General features: G+C 35.5%; 1 protein-coding gene across 1 annotated transcript in view; it reads right to left on the bottom strand.

Annotated features, from left to right (window-relative positions):
• Positions 1-310: 310 nt before the first annotated feature.
• The window catches only part of MEI4 (meiotic double-stranded break formation protein 4), a 73,028-nt gene continuing 55,877 nt past the window's right edge, over positions 311-17,461 (bottom strand). Inside the window, exon 5 of the mRNA XM_069011292.1 lies at positions 311-782. Within this exon, the coding sequence (XP_068867393.1) occupies positions 531-782 (252 nt within the window). The 3' untranslated portion in view covers positions 311-530. The remainder of the gene's footprint in view (positions 783-17,461) is intronic.

Genomic DNA, 17,461 nt, shown 5'->3' on the forward strand with positions numbered 1-17,461 from the left:
CTGAGCACCAGATTTTATTTCGCTCAAGTAATGACTCGTTTGATTATCAGTAACAAAGTCGGTCCTATAAGAATTTGTACTGATAAGTTACCAAGTTTAAAATAAACGTTTCTATTTCAGCCAACCAGATACTGTCTCTAAATCATACAGAAGCTTACAACTCTTAAAGGACAGGCATTAGTCTCCTAACTTGGAAGCTCTAGACACATATTATGACTCTACTTTAAAATTCATAGTGTTTACTTTAAACAGCACTTGAAACAACTTTCTTTGTTCCATTTTCACTGTGTGCACAAACACCAACACACTGTTTTCCATTATAAGAAACAGCATTTATTCAAAATGGCACCTGGATTATTACATTTTTTCTATATTCAAAATTGGAAATAATTGCGTTATCTCTGAAACTGCTGTATAGAATAGTAGTTTAAAGTAAATGTTTTCCAATAAGAACAATTTCCCTGTCTGGCTCGAAAACTTTAGAGTGCAATCCCACAACAAATGCACAGTTAAAAAGTAGGCTGCTTGTTTTAATCAATTTGCATTTGACCTGAGTTCAAAAGAACACTCACTCTCCATAAATATAAAGAAAACAAAGGGAATTCATCTGAGAGATGGAGAATAATTTGATCAAGGTTCTTCAGAAATTTGATTTTTTCTTCTCCTCCATAGTCTGAGCTTGAAATGTTACTTTCTTGTGTCTCATTTTGAAGAAGTTGTTCCAGAATCATGCACAAAAGAAAAATATTCTCATACTGGGTGACGTCATACACAGACTGGACCTGGGAATAAAGAAAAATCAGTACATAAGTAGAGTGTGAAAACATTTCTGCAGCCTAACATCTCAGATGACAGTTTAAGGGATACTGTTAAAATTTGCAGTAATATTTATATAATCGGGACATCTATACACTCAGTATGATTACTTCTAAAAAATGTTTTCCCTTTTGTGGTAACAGTCAAACAACTAACACTGCATCACACTGCCAAATGAGAAGTCAACATAACCTCCTCTTCATGAGAAGGTTTGCTTTACCTAATTATCCACAGGCTATGACATACCATAGTGATGTACAGAAAAATAACAACAATAACAGCTTTGTTTGTTTTGGGCATATAATTAGAATTGGTGGATTTCTGTTTTCTGAGAAATAAAATAACAAGTCAAAAAGAATTTTTTATTCCTATATATAGACACTCATCTATTCAAGTGACACCTCCAGAAATCAAATTAAAAGTCCAAATTCAATAGAAAATGCTCAAGCCAGTTCTGAGCCACTTAAAGTGGAATATTCTGTTTGTCAAATAAGTTGGAACAAGAACACTGACCAAACTAAAAATGTTTAGGTGTCTTACAGCTTTATCCAACATAAATTTACCTGTCCTGTATTCAGAAACTGGAATTTTACACAGAAGCTTTCAGAACTCTTCTCTCCATAGGAAATAACTAGTAAGATACAAACTTAAACCTTGGAGAGTTGTCTCTCTGGAATGAAATTCTGTGTCCTCCTTAACAGCAAAATCTACCAATAATATGAGATGACTTTGTTCTGAAAAAGTCTGCAATTACAGTAGGTAGGTGATCAGAACTGAAAGGTAAAATCATAACTGCTAGAAAATTAATTATATATTTTTAAAAATGGACCAATAGCTCTAGCAAATCTAAAAATCTGTTTAGACCTGTGGTACAAAGTGAGATGGGTGCAGCCTTCAACACAGGTCTATGAAAAAGCATCAAATCATTTTACTCAGTCTAAATTACATACTGTAAGACTTTCCAAAGTGTGAAACTTATTATACAACCATTGCTTTTACAAAAAATGTAAGTTAATTTTGATTCCACTAGAACCTAAGAAAAAGACAGCACTTTACCTTCTCCAGCTAAAACTGTGGAAGATGGTGGCTCAGAAATTGCTCACTTGGATTTTCTGAGACAGTAGTTATTAAATCTAAAATCTGTGTTGAAGCACATTAAGGTAATGGTATTCAGGCAGCCTCCCACCTCAGAGACAAAATTAAGACACACAGCCATCCTATTGCAAAGCCTCAATGTAGCAAAAGAATTTTGCTGAGTTTTCTAGAAATCTTGAAAATTAGGTTCGTTACCAAAACATATACCAAAACAAAACCTAGCCTTGCATACTCCTGTTCTCTCTGTCTGGAACCTGGTAAGAAAAATGTACAATTCAGAAGCTTCTGCCAAGAATTCAGTATTGACATTCTTTTCAGAACAGACAGCAAAAAATGTAAAAGGACAATATTAAGTATTTGCATACTTCTAAAGTCCAGTTAAATCAAACTGCCTAATTTGGGGAAAACCTCCTTCCAAAGCAGAGGTAATAAAACAGTCTGTTTCTTCAAATGTCAAACACCCAGCTCTATGACAATCATGCCTATACACTGATTGTTTTGACTATTAAATAATAGTGGGGAGCTAAATATACTTACTTTGCTTATTATACTAAATTACAGCTTTCAAAGTTGAGAAAATAAGTGTTATTAATGATTTACTGAACTTCTAAGAAATAGATGATTCTAAAGCCCTACAAATTCTGTTCCTAGGACTTTCAGTGTAGGGGTCATCTGACCAAACACAGGCATCGACAAGCTGAGATAGTTATCCCTTGTTCCTGTTTCAGCCGAAGGGAAGCAGGGGGTGGGACACAGTTGCCTGAATGCAGATATCTATTGCCATTTCACATGCCCAAGGGTAGCAACTGTAAGCCAGGAGGAGTACCTTAGATGTGCTATTAGATGGCTGAATTTTTGCAACTGAGTAGTTCCCAGGGTCTTTCAGCATGTAATTCATCCCACTCCAAACCAAAACTTCAGATATACCATGTCCTGGAACTCTTTACAGTGATAAAGTGTGACTGTGCCCAGAAAAAAATGACTATGTGGTAACATAAATAAAATTTCTATGCTGAATTCCTATAATGTGGAAATTAGATGTACAACATTACAAGCAGAAATCTTTGTTTGACTCTCAAGCGTTGGTCTTGAAAATTCACTCCTTTTATATGAGTAATCAATATAAAATGTTTTAGAAAGGCAAATTATGTCACTTCACTTAACTTCCTGTAGCCTCAGGCTCTCCCAAGCAGTTAAGCAACTGTGCTACTTTCAGTGGGTCTTGAAAGGTGCAACTAATTGCAGCTTAGTAAACTATCTGATTATGGATAATAGAATCCACAAGTTAACTAATTAGCTTCCTCTACAAATAGTACTGCATTACAGGAAAATTGCTTTAATCACAGAACTGACATTGAAGAGAAAGGTTAAGTATGATGGCAAAGAGGAAGTATTTTTTTGAGACAATTGCTTTTCTGGAGACAAATGTACTTTGAAATACTGTATTATATAACCAAGGAGGGGGGGAAATCAGTCTAGAACGTTTTCTGGCTCAAGGCTTATTATTAACCTTTCCAATCCATTTAATAATCTGAACAAAATGTGTCTCTCTTTCTTTTGTTAGATGCCTTCTGTAGCACTGATTGATGCAATTACTACCAATGTAAATTTATGCCACATAATTTGTAAAGGGATGCTTTGATTGTTCCCTAATGCTGCACAGTCAGACAATAGGCCTGTTAATCTTGCCCACCAATATGTGTGAGTGGGTAGCTGTGCACGTATGTGTACACACACAGCTATCTTGAAAGTTCAGAAGGTGTGTCTATAAAGCAAGCCTCATATATATATGCTGCTCTTCCAGAATATATTAATACCAACTTTAAGCAACTTTAACACTAACTGTTTTTCAATGAATATTAAGATAATCACTCTTACAAATCAGATAGGTATGCAATATGGATTTTCAGATGCTATTTTTTATGAGATCAGTCCTCATCAGTTTTGCCTCACCAGGTACTTGGAAATGTGTTTCCTAACAGTAATAAGCATTTTTCATGTACCTCAGTATTTAATTTTTGAAATTATTTTCTTATTATGATTTCTCAATACAAATAGACTTTTTAGAGTTAATTAATTTAAAAAATATATATTATTTATATGAAATTGAGCTTTACATAAGATGGAAACAAGGGTTACAAGGACCTCCTGGCTGGATCTGACGATCTGCTAATCAGAATTAATTGTATTTATATCACCAAGTTCAGAAGTGCAAGAAGTGTCAAAATGTTTGGTTGAAATTAATTCTTCAGGCTTCTCCTACATTACATTGTGACCACCTGGAATAGGACACACATTTACTACATAATTTGAAAGCAGAGAAGAAGTTCTGTTACCTGTCTTTGTTACAATGCTATCACAACCAGTACTAATATGTTAAAAGAAACTGCTGTGTCCCAGATCCCCGGCCCTTTATACTTCCTCTTTGCAAAACAACAGACCAGATGGCCACAGATCAAATTCCAAGCCATTGCTGACTTACTGGACAGGTTTGGAGTCTTGGTGAATAGATTAGGAAACAGATTCCAAATTGTACTTAGAATATTTTTGTCTTCTTGGGGTGACTTTATGATGTGTATCCTGTATCGCTCCCCTATGCCCAGAAATTAATTCTTGTGCCTTTCTATGCCTCTAAACTGAGCCTGAGAGGGGGAAGGAAAAACTGAGCAAAACTTTTTCAAAGCAGTTTGCAGCTTGTTCAAGGTCACACAGAGATAGCAATTTTTTTTTTTCCAAGCTGTGGCAGGGGAGCAAGGAAGCCCCCAGCTTGCTGCTTCCAGGTCAGTTTTTGGCCAGTTTCAGCTTCTTTTTCTCCAGAGAGAGACTGAGAGTTGAATTTTTTTCCCTTCCCTGGAATTTTGGATTTTCTCCCTTTTCTGCTGGACTGCTTCAATATCAGAACACATTGGGAGGACTTTCCACTGAGCACAGAGGGCCTGGCCCTGGGCCAAGCCCCAGCTCTGAGGAGACCAAAGGGAGGACTCTTGACACTTTCCCAGGTTTTTTCTCCACAGCAAGAGACTTTATTATTCATCATTATTTTCCTTTTCCCGTGTGTTTGTTAAATAAATAGTTTTATCTCCTTCACTTTCCTTTGAGGAAAATTTATTTTCCCCAAACCTGGTGGGGGAGGGGTGGTGACCTGCCTTCTCTCAGAGGATATATTTCTAAATTTGGCCAAACCGGATCATTGTCTTAGTGGTTCATGCATATTTATATAATTTATTCAAATGCCCTTAATAACAGCAATATAAAACCAGAAAAGAAATCAAAGAAATTCTCTACAATTCTTAAGCCAAGTCACCAGCCACAAGTCAAATTTCTAGTGATGCAGTCTGTTGGGCCTGGAATTTTCACATGCAGAAGGCTGATGGCACTTTCTGGGTAGGGGCAGGTAAATTTTATTCCTTTTACATCTCAAAGGACCTACAGAACAGAGACAATACTTTATCAGTGCAAAAAAAATTAGATGAAAAGAAAGAGAACATGTCCATGGCAACTGCTTTGATGAAGCTCAGATGCTTATGTAGAAGTGTCAGCAACACCTGTACGCTCTCTGGGATACAGCACGAATGACTCAGAAAAACTTTTTTTGGTTTAGAATAGAAGATTTAAATGCTGAAACTTCTGGCAAAAGAAAACAATTAAAATTAATTTAGAAGCACCATTATGTTTGATTAGTAACAAAAAACTTCCCTCCTTTTCTAGCTCCATAATTTAGTTAACATCTGTTTAGGTTTTTTTAGTCCCATGACAATACCAAGTTTAAATATATGTTTCAACAAATAATTCTATACAACATAATGCTACATAAAACACTGACATACCAATACAAACCTTACTCAAACTGGAAAGATGAGTGTTTATATACCTCTGCTATTTAGAAAGTAATAAAATTGACACTTCTAGATAGTTATTTTAGTGGAAAAATATTCTGCCCAGATCTCCCCAGTCCATCATATTCTAACAGCTTTGCTTCTTGTAAATTTTTTTTGCAACTTTTGCCTCTTTCATTTCTTGGCAAACCTCTACTATTCAGCCGGTATATAGCTTTTCATGCTAGCAAAGTGTCTTTCCTATGTTTCATGAAATTCTAAGTAAAATTTCACTGAAATATCAAGTGTTAAAAGTTAGTATTTCTCCTCTTATACATGCATCTTTTTCAGAGAAGCATAAAGGGTAGACTGAAATATACAATGTGCTACAGCCTGGCTCATTTTGCCTTCCAATGGAAGTACAGGCAGTAGGAATTGCAGCAGCATCAGCTGCTGGGCTGTGACTACTTAGTTAAGGAGCATGGAGGATAGAAAAAAACCAAATCTGACATCTAGCCATTTCCAGGAAAAATCCCCCATGGCCTGTCCCCTCCTCAGGCAACAAAATGTAGCCAAAGCTCTTAGAAATTTTCCAGAGCAGGTAGAAACAAAGAGCATACATTTCTCTTGACACAGCCAACTACCAACAAACAGACCATCTCAGCAAACAGCCCCAGTGCCCCCTTGCTTCCTTGCAGGTGGCTAGTACAGGCAGGTATACATGCAGACTGAATTCTGGGCAAGAAAATTAAAATTCATGGTCTAGGAGGCCACAGAGCAAGTGGAAGCTGATGTCCCACAGGAACATGGGACTTACCCAAAGCACCTGAAAATGTTTGAAGAGGAGCATGTCTGTTAGAAAATGCCTGAGCTTGATTTACATGGTTCTAGAGACACACAATCCTGGGTAGGCTGTTTAATGGACAATAACCCCAATTCTTTTTTTGTTGTTGGTTCATTTCATTTTGCTGCCTTGGCTTTCTGGTGGTAAGAGGGGATGCTCCATCTAGAACTAAGAGAAAGGTGACTGGGACTAAGCAACAAGGAAGTGACATACTAAATGTAGCCACTGATGCTCACATAAATGAAAAAATTATTTCTGTGTTCACTATGCCTGCATATAGGAGGCAGACTTGTCTGAAATGGTTTTCTGCATTTTAACACTACAGTTCTAATGAGTATATAATTATAAATATAAGTTCCTAAATGGAGAAATAATTGACATCTTTTAAGTAAAACGTTTCTAAATTAGCGTAATGAAAAACAAGAAAAAAGAGACTAACTGGAAACTCTATCAACTAAGAGTCACCATTTGGTAAATTTTGTGTTTGCTAAGGGAATGCTGAAAACATAAGTTTTCAGTAAAATCAGCACTAGTTTATTCTACTCATCCAGTCTAGGTCACAGATTAATGGAAATACATTTCAAGAATCACTGAATTGTTTCCTCAAGTGTCAATACATTCCCATCTTGTGAATAAAGATTAATTCTCACAGGGAACTCTGCTCCTGACCCTTCAGTTTTCCTTTGAGAAATCCCTATCCAGGTTATTTATTGTTGTGTTCAAGTGCTAAATACGAGACAAACATTTTTCAGAGTACAGTTAAGAACATATGGATAGTGGGCATTTTATTTCAAAACAACACAGAAATCTTCTTAACTGGATATTCCACAAATACATAAATAACCTCTATTTGATCACTAAAATTTACAAACCAAACAATATCCACAGTATAAGAAATCAAAGTAGGATAAAAGAGATTATAGATAATTTTTGTTTAGTGTTTAAATAACATGCAGATATGCATCTCTAAAACATTTAAGGCAGGCATGCATGAAAGTCTTTACTAGAAATCTTTTTGCTCTTTTTTCCTTCTACTGTGTTAATGTAAAGGGTAATTACAAATTGTCATGATGCAGGATTTAGTTTTAGCTAATTAGCATAACTCTTTAAGATCTTTTTGTTGTGATTTGAAATGCCTATTTCCTGAACAACCTTTCCAATAATCATAATCCTCATAAACATGTTAATTATTCACCTGCCAAGTAAGTTCAAACTGATATATGTCCTCTTTCAGTAGTTCAAGCAAAATTCACATCATGTACAATTCTTTATTTAAATTTATAGCCTCACACCCCAAATTTTCAAAATACTTTCATCTTTTATTCAATGGGTTCTGAAATTCTATTTGTATCTTTATTCATGCTGAGTATCACTTTACTCTCAAGTAGCTCCTTAGGTTTCAGCTATTCTGCTTGCAGACCAAGACAAAAGTGACTACAGAAAGGATCAAGGAATTACCAATATTCGTGAAAGTTAAATTCCAGAGGAGAAACCATCAGATAAACTCTTGGAACAATTTAATCTACAGCATATGCAGTGACTAGTCCTGAGCAAGATAGTGCCACCAATACTTTAGAAGTCCCAGACAGTCTCATGCTAGAGAGGTTTCAAAAGGAACCATAAGAATCTTGCAAAAATAGTATCTGTCGAGATATAATTATTTGGCATACCCTGGAAAATACTTTTGATAGAATTTAAAGTGTTTGTTCTCTTTGCTATCTCCCAAGGGGTAGATACTTATCCCGGAGGCATCTACACATTGTGCCTGTTCCACATATCACTTAGCAGGGTCATCTGTTACTAGCCCTTACTATGACACACTGAATTACGAGGAATTCCCAAGACATCTTGAGCAATATTATTCTTACCTAGTAACACAATTTCCACAGCATATTGTAAGAAATTAAATATGGCAGCAGCAGAGCACTGACGTTTCCATTTTGGAGTAAGAATCCCAACAACTGCCTTGCAAATAACATAACAAAGACAGAGAACATTTAAAAAACAAATTCTAATCCCTGTTACCCTATTAAAGAAAGCTAAAATATAAGTCACAAAGCTATCTCATTTAGAGAGAACAGACAAAAAATATAAATCTGTGAACCTTCTTAGGATAATGGGAATTTATAAACACATTTTATTCCAATCTACAAGGCATATACTTCAAATTTGACTTCTCTCAAGTATATTATTTTTGAAATTTATTAAAAAATGGCAAAAATTAATTCTTCACAAGTCAAAGCATGTGAAATATGTTGGTTTGATTTTGGTTTTGTATTTTTTTTCAGAAAAGAATCTGAAATAAAGATTGGGAATATATCTATTATAGTGTGGGTCCTTCCAAATCAAATGGGTGACTTAAGAATATTTCTAGCTTAAAAATGAAGTTATAGATCAGACAATCCCATGGAAGATCTCTATCAGGAGAAAGAAATCAACAAAACAATCTAATAAAATTTCTCAGTTATGAACTTCATTATTAGAGAAAGGGTTTTGTTGGGGTTTTTGTTTTTGGAGGACTTGTGTACTTACAAGTGTAAGAGTACCACATGAAATAACCATATAATTGAAATAATAGATGCTGTTTGTTGACATAAGAAATTAAGTTCTCATCCTGTGAGAAATGTCATAAGCATACAGCAAGGCCAGTGATCTAAGCAGATCTTGAAAATAAATGTCATATATATAACATTTTTATAGGTAATAGGACACTAAGGTAATAAGATTAAGTTTTGAATAATAGTAATAATAAAAAGTCCTCCATTAATTAAAATCAAATCAGAAAACAATGGAATGCTGAAAAATACAGCTACATTAGATTAAAAAGATTTGACAGTTCACCTATTTTAGAAAATGCACAGAAGTATTGAAAATAAATAGCAATCACTTTGTTTTAGTGACTCTAGCACTGGATGGGCAATCCTGACAGTAATGCAAGATACACATGTATTTGTACTTAACCATAATTCATCAATTTTTGAAAAGAAGCTTTTAAACATGCTTTTTATGTTGTAAGGCTTTTCTTTTTTTTTCCCTATAAGCATGATAACTTTGCCTCACATTGAGCTTGACTTCCCAAAATTATCTCTTCCTAAAATTATCTAGGGATGGAAAGAATCAGCTGAACCTAGCAAATGGCAGATGGGTGGTCCAGGAACAAATCAAATCAGAAGGCTGTTGCAGAACGTGCACTTAAATTGCTTTCCACAGGATACTGTGAAAGCTGAAAGCTTGTATGGGGTGAAAGAAAAGTAAACAGCTGTAGGACAGTGAAATTCATGGATATACATGTAAAAACAATCAATCACTCTTCACCTGGGATAGCACAAATTGATGGACACTGGGAGAATGCTCTTGAAAACATCTCCAAACTCCTCTGAACATTTACTTATAAGCACTGTGAGAGGCAGAATGGCCATTCTCACATTTTTCTATCTCCCAGTGTAATTTGCTGCCCTGCCCTCCACTAATGTTAAGTTACTTCAGAGAAGAAAATCTTCCACTTTTCAGTTTGCAGCTCTGGAAGCTTGCAACCAGTGGCTCCACATGCACCCCCCACTTCATTTTCAATGAGATCAGTCCTTGCTTCAAAGAGACAGAATCCACCACTCCAGGTTCAGAATCACAAAGAAAAACAGCCCAAACATAAGCAAACCTAGGTGGTTTTGAACTAACTGAGAACAAATGTGTGCTTGATGCAAAAGAAAACAGGAAATTTTATCTGCTGCAAAAGAAAACAGGAAATCCATGATAAACAAGACAAAACACTTAGGAAGGAGCAAGTGGAGTGATTCTAGGAATTGCCCTATTGTGAGGAAAAGGACAAATCTGGTTGGAACACAAGCTTAATATTTGTAAGAAAAAAAGCTGACATCTGCTTTCTGAATCACTTTCATCCAAGGAATCAAAGTTTCTGTATACTTTTAACAGATAAAAAATGATACTGCTAAAGAAGACAGGTTTCCTTCTAATTACGCAGTTATTTTTCCTCTTCCATAGTTAGGAACTTAATACTCTATAACTGTATATATATTTATTTAATATATACATCATATTTATTTACTATGTATATACATATATATATTTTATATATATTAAATACTATATATTTAATTTAATGTCAAACCAAACTTCGTCTTTTATTTAGGAAGAAGTGTTTTATCTATTTATTTTTCCTCCTCTTTTAGAAAAAATCTTGTATTTATTGTCCAGATGAAAAGTCTTTAGGAAAGTATTTCTGTTACACATACATACAGCATTTTACCAAACTATTTTCCTAAAATGGATTAATGTTTCCATTAGATATAACTGAAACAAGACAACAACGTTTTTTCAGTGATTCTGCCATCCGTCTTAAACACCCACTTTCCACTACAGTTATGTCACCAAATCTCGTAACAACCCCTGAATTTTCAGAGAACACCATGAGAGTCTTCCAAATTTCAACTGTAAAACTCAAGACACATGGGAGACATGGAAGACTCAAGAGATATAATGTCATAAAAATCTGAAAGGGTTGACAAGCAGTGATATTTTTCTTATTTATTGTATTTAAAACTATGTGGAATATGTATATAGAAGAAATATTGAGTGGGTTAATAAAATTTAACACTATGAAAAACTGTTTATTTACCTTCAATATGTGAGAAATTACAGAATAAACATATTTAATTGAAAATTACACAAAATATAAAATGTCATGAAATCATGAGAACACCACAGTGTATCTAAAAGTTTGCATACATGTGTCAAAACATAATTTTGGAAGGAATTAGACCTTTTGACTAAATATAACAAAACAGAAAATGGAACAATCTTTTTAGGCTTTGCAGTAACCAAAGGGGTATGACTGTAACCAAATATATTTTTGCTTTCAAATTTTACTTTTCCATTAATTATCTGGGAGACTCTCCTGGAAAGCCCCAAAATCAGAAGTTGCCTAGACAACTTTACTTTTTAAAATGTTAGTTTGTTTCTTTGTTTCAACTGCTTGAGCAGCACAGTAGTGTAAAAAGACAGGTTTTGAAGAGCTAGAGCAGCAGTTTAGAACGCGTGAGGGTCATGGTGCTGGAAAGCAGTGCTATGCAGTTCAAGATTGGCCCTCTAAAGTTCAACATGCCAGCAGTAACTCTAAAGACAGTTACACTTAGGAAGATCCTTTTGAAACTGAAAATCTTCTGCAACTTGTGTGAAAATTGCAGCATCCTGACAGAACAGAAAAAAGCAGAGTAAACTTGAAAGGGATTAAAGTCTAAATTGACCATCAGAAGCCAACTAGTTTTTCTAGCTTTGAAGGAGAAAATAATATAAGAAATACACAGAAATGATTATGTACAGGAAAATGCTTATAATTCTAAAAGTTATGATATCAGCTGAAACAAATAATGAAAGAATTCTTGAAGAAAGTTCTGTGCTCTGAGTACTATTATATAGTGAAATTTACTAGGTCATAACAAGTCCAAGGGCTTCCTTTCCATAAAACTGGAATAGTCTGACTCCCATTCAAAGTAGTCTGGGGAACTACTTTGTCTGGGGTTTGTTCTGGAATCTGGGTGAAGTTCTCTGCTATGCAAGTCAGTTGTCACATGGCCAACCTGTCACCTGGATGATTCTGTAAACCTCAAATATGTAGGCTGACAAGGGTACAACTGGCCTTAACTAAAGGAAAATATCTTCAAGAGCATAAAGTCAAGCCAAAATTTGGATGCACAACACCACCATTTTCAGCAAGCACAGAGTTTTTTATAGCAGGCCTCCTTCCTTGTGCTAGATGGATTCCATCAAAAAGGAATCTGGGAATGCCAGGATTTGAAATGACCCAGAGGAAAGCTAAAGAAAATTTAGGACAATTTACATATGGCAAGAGAATCATGTGATTTTTCACTCTGGTATAATTTCTTATGCCAAAGCTTCAACACAGCTCAGTAAAACTAACTAGAACTGAAAAGTAGTGGGGAACTAGTCTGTTTGAAGGATATGTTCTGAGGTTGAATTGGATACATTAGAGCTGGATACCCTAGGAAAAATACAGATGATTTTATCAAATGGCTTTGCTAAGACAAATATCTAAGAAAAGAAAGCTAAAAATGAGCAGAAGTGCTCTCTTTTGCATTGAGTCACCCAAAAGGAGACTATTAAAACCAAACAACAGAGACATTATAGAAGTTTAAAGCAATTAAGTTCAAATCAGAAGCATTAATTCTGGAAAAAGTTACAACCAGAAAAAAACCAACCCAATCAGAGCTCAAAGTACATTCAAAGTCAAGAAGGATATGAATGAAGCCCAGTGAAGCAACACTTGACTCAAGAAACCTAAAAGACAGTGTTTTTGGTCAATGACTGAGGTGTCTGGTGGGGGACCTGTAGGGGTCCATATGGGACCCTGATAACAGTTAGTAAGCTAGGTTTCCAGAAACACTGTCATTCATGGGAATGTGGTACGACAGCTGCATAAAAGAAATGTCATAGTATTGAAAAAAACCAGAATAACAACAGAGAATAACATAATGGCAGCAAAAGAATGGCACGTCAGGGATGCTACTGGAAGTCAAGAATACACATGAACTTGTTGCAGCTGAATTTGAGAATGGCCTGGGTTGGAAGGGACCTTAAAGATAATCTAGTTCTAGTTTTTTGTAAAAAAAGACAGCTGAAATCCACCTTTCAGCTACGGCTGTGATTTCCTCTGATGGCCTGAACCAATAATATTACATGAGCATCTGAAAACCTCTCCTGTCTTCCTTAGTGGTTACAAACTGCCCTGCCACTCCTTTGCCTGCTGTATTCCCATCACCATCCTTTTGGCTTTGCTCTATTTTTTCCCTCCCCCATCTCCAGAAAACAGAAGAAAAATGTCCCACTGGCATGACTATGAGTCTGGGCCATGTCTCTGATTTTGAAATCTGGACAAAATACTTTTTTTTTTTTTTTTTTTTTAATTTCCCACAAGAACATGGTATTGGAGAAAAAATGCAAGACTGGAAAATGAACAAATCTTCAAACTGAAGAAAAAGATACAAATCTCATTACATTCACTACATAACTATGGATGTTTTGAAGGGGACTGGACTATCAGAATAATTAGCACTGCATGAAACACTGCACGTGGCTTCTATGGAAAAGAGGTTAAAAAATGCAATTAGGATATGGCATTTACCTGAAAAATTTCAAAGCTTAATAGAGTTTCAAGCAGGTTACAGAAAACACTCCCTAATCCTCACCACCATTAAGACAGCACCTGACCTTTCGTGTAAAACAACAAATAGCATCATCCTACCAAAATTAAGATAACTGACATTCAGCCAAGATTCTCAGAGACAACTCTGCTCTTCCTGCAGCTTCCAGCACACTTGTCAGGTTTACTGGGCATAAGAATGCATTGGTAGATATAGCATGGTATTTATTAAAAAATTGGCCTGAAAAGATCAGAAAAATTTCAACATTTCAGAGGATGACTAGCCTTTCAAAAAGATAGCTAACCTTCAGTTTGAGACAGATTTTTTTTTTTTTTAAATTAAATGGTCTAGAACAAGAAATAAAGCATATTTCTAACTGCGGACCAGATGTAAGAATTCAAAATGTTAGTATGTTATTTTCGTACCACATTATTTACAATCAGGTAGTAATTACCAGTAGGCAATACATACAAGATTCTAACAAAGCTTTTAAAGTGCCTTTAGCAACACAGCTCTATTCTCTTTGCTGTAAATTTAATGCAATTTAACATAATTGCTTAATTTATCAAGCAAGATTTAAATCACTGTGAAAGATATTAAAAGATCATATTAACAAATCATAGTAAATGCACAGGCCACCTAGCTCTTCAAAATTATTTCAGATGACTGCAGAAATACATTAACAAAAATATGACAGAAAATCATTAGAGACTGACTCATTGAAAGAGGAGAGAAGAAACAAAATCAAATCCTATCAGAACTGAGGTACACAGATCATCTTTGTTATGCTGTAACTGACTCCTAGCAAATTCCTAGTTTTTAGAAGTCCTGGACTATCTGGCATCGTAATTGTAACATTACAAATGAGTGAAAGACATCCACTGCACTACAAAGAAACCCTCCTATTTTAATGCTTAAACTCATTTTATAAAAAAAAAAAAAGGTCACTATTCTTGTCCTTATGCTTTTGTGGAGAATATGTATGCACAGGGAAAACTTCTGGGATAATACAGCAATTTAGAGAGTGAACAAATAAGAAAGAGAATACTGCTACATTTTTATGGCTCTAAGGTAGCCATGCAATACATTCCTTCAAGATTCCCTGATGACAGCAAATTAGCCAATAGGGAACTCATGCTCCAACTGTTTCTGCTACCGAATTTAACTCATTTAAATTGAATTAAGGCTCTTCTATGCCATATGGGCACAGTCATTTATTTAGTAAAGCTTTTAAGCTTTCCAGTCTGAAACGTAAAAATTTCTCATTTGGTTTTGTCCCATTTCCATCTCTCTTCCTTAATACTCTGTATTTTATATTCCCTACTGGAAAGAGAGGAGATAGGGTTATCACAATGTAGAACTATGGCTCATTTAATGTTCTTTTTCGTTCTCAATCCTCTGGACAATAACAATTTAAAGACTTTGACTTTCTTCATCCTAAAGGGTTAATTAGGCTCCTTCTACCTACTGTTCCCTCAGTGGGATCTTAGTCTAGTGTTCAGCAAGGTCAACCTTGAACCATTACTACTCTGTCTGTTGCTCCACTTTCCCATGAAACTTTCTTGACAGCGATAATCTCTTTTCAGAATAAAATTTGACCTATCATTTGTTCCAAACACTTCTGTCCCCAAGTGACACAGGATTTAGCAACAAGAAGGAAATCCATTTGTGTTATTTTTTCCCCAACCCAGATCTTGAATGTCTGATATTGTATCAGAGTTATCACCTCAAATACTCATATGAAGATGAAGAAGCTTAACTTATCTTAACTTTAATTCCACTTTAGGAAAAAAAAAAAAAAAAAGGCAAAATCTTAGCTGAAGAGCCTTCTTTCCTTTTATAGGAACCTGAACTTTTTTTTAGGACCAGAAGAAAACCTGTTGTGAAAGATCTTCATGAGCATCATTCCTTGAAAGGGGCAAAGTTAACAGCAGTTCCAGGTGACAATACGGAAAACGAAATTGAACCATTTCTGGCTGTGACAATACAAATGTACACACAAAGATATAGAGTAAATATAATTCTTAAGGGATTATAGTCAAAACTGGAAATATTAATAATTAAAGGAATGTATTAGGCCTCTTGGGTCTACTACAGTGTGAGAGTAGGTATCGTATCAAACTTTTCTCAAACTAGGCTGTTGTGTGAGTGATGCTAACACTATTATTTCAGTGGACCCAACTCTGGCTGTAGGTGTGGAACAGTGAAGAAGTATAGCCCCACTAAGTATGATCCACAGAACTGGATTCCTCTGAAAAGTAACTGTCATTAAGGCAAGGGATCTTAATATGGTTCTAAAATCTTCAGTGAAAAGAAAGACCTCATCTACGCTATCATTTGAAAGAATTAAGTTACCTATAGGTAGATGACCATAGGGAAAGGCATTTCTCTAGGTAAGCATAGAGACTCAAACTTGGAGGTACTCTTTATGAAACACCTTGCTTGACAGGGAATATCAACACAACCACTGCTGCCTGTAACATCCATGTCATAAATTTATAAGCCTTGGAAGAAAAACTCTTGAAGTCATTACAAAAACATTGGTGAGAGAGGGCAGTTTATACAGAACTTTAAATTTGCATACATAGCTTAATAACTAGCTGGAGAAGCTGATGATGCAAATAAGTGCACTTCTTCCCAATTCCAATGTTGTGCTTCTGGTCTTATGCCTAGAACTTAACTTGTATTCACATTTCCACTTGTTCCCATGCAGCCACAGAAGTAACAACAAACCTCCTTCACCCAAAAGAAATTAAAAGTAAATCAACTTATGTTGATTTTTTTGGTTTTGGCTGGTTGGTTGGCTTGGGGGTTTTTGTTGTTTTTTTTTTTTTTTTTTTTTGTTTTAATTTATCTATTCATTTCACAGCTTGAAACTGGAGATTTTTATGACTTTGCCAGATTTAAAACAGCCTTGTTAATAGAGAGATATTCTGGCCAACATCTGGTGACAAAGGAAGCATTTTTGACATGGATGTACGGTGATCTTACGATCAAACCAGAACGAGGGGCAGGCTGAAAGACCTCAGGGATCAACCTGGGAAAAAACACGTAGGGTCAAACCCAGAAGCACAGAGAGTATACAAGTGCTGAACAGTGAAATACCCCCTCATGACTTTCATGAGGATGATAACTAATTTTCTAGAAGGATTTGTGTTGCTTCTCCTATGCTCTCACTTAGCAAACAATTGAAGAAAGGAAGGAGGCAGAATCCCATGCATGTGGAAAGTCAGAACTCACAAAAGCAAGTCAGTTGTGGCATCATGAGGAGCATAACAAGTCTGAAGAGAAAGAAGTTTCAAAATACTACCAAATCCCCAAGCCAGCTGGTCTAGCCTGAGGTTGTGTGGAAGAATTCAAGCAATTCCAAAGGTAATTCTTCTGAATTTTTCCTCAGTTTAGAGGCATAGAAAGATACAGGAATTAATTTCTGGGCATAGGCAGCGATATGGGATACACATCATAAGGTCACCCCAAGACACCATGAAATAGTATTACTATTACCATGAAATAGTATATACCATAAAATATATATATATATACACCATGAAATAGTATTACTATTACTTTGAATAGTAATTATGAACATGATGCCAGACACAGTATATGCCTCTCTGGCTGGTGTTGAAACATGAGACTGAAGACTTCCTTCTGGATAAAGTCAATGCCTTCTGCTGCCTTTCTTCGGCTTTACTGGATGTGAAGGAAAAAGTTAC

The sequence above is a fragment of the Aphelocoma coerulescens genome, chromosome 3, assembly GCF_041296385.1.
Source record: "Aphelocoma coerulescens isolate FSJ_1873_10779 chromosome 3, UR_Acoe_1.0, whole genome shotgun sequence".
NCBI classification, from domain to species: domain Eukaryota; kingdom Metazoa; phylum Chordata; class Aves; order Passeriformes; family Corvidae; genus Aphelocoma; species Aphelocoma coerulescens.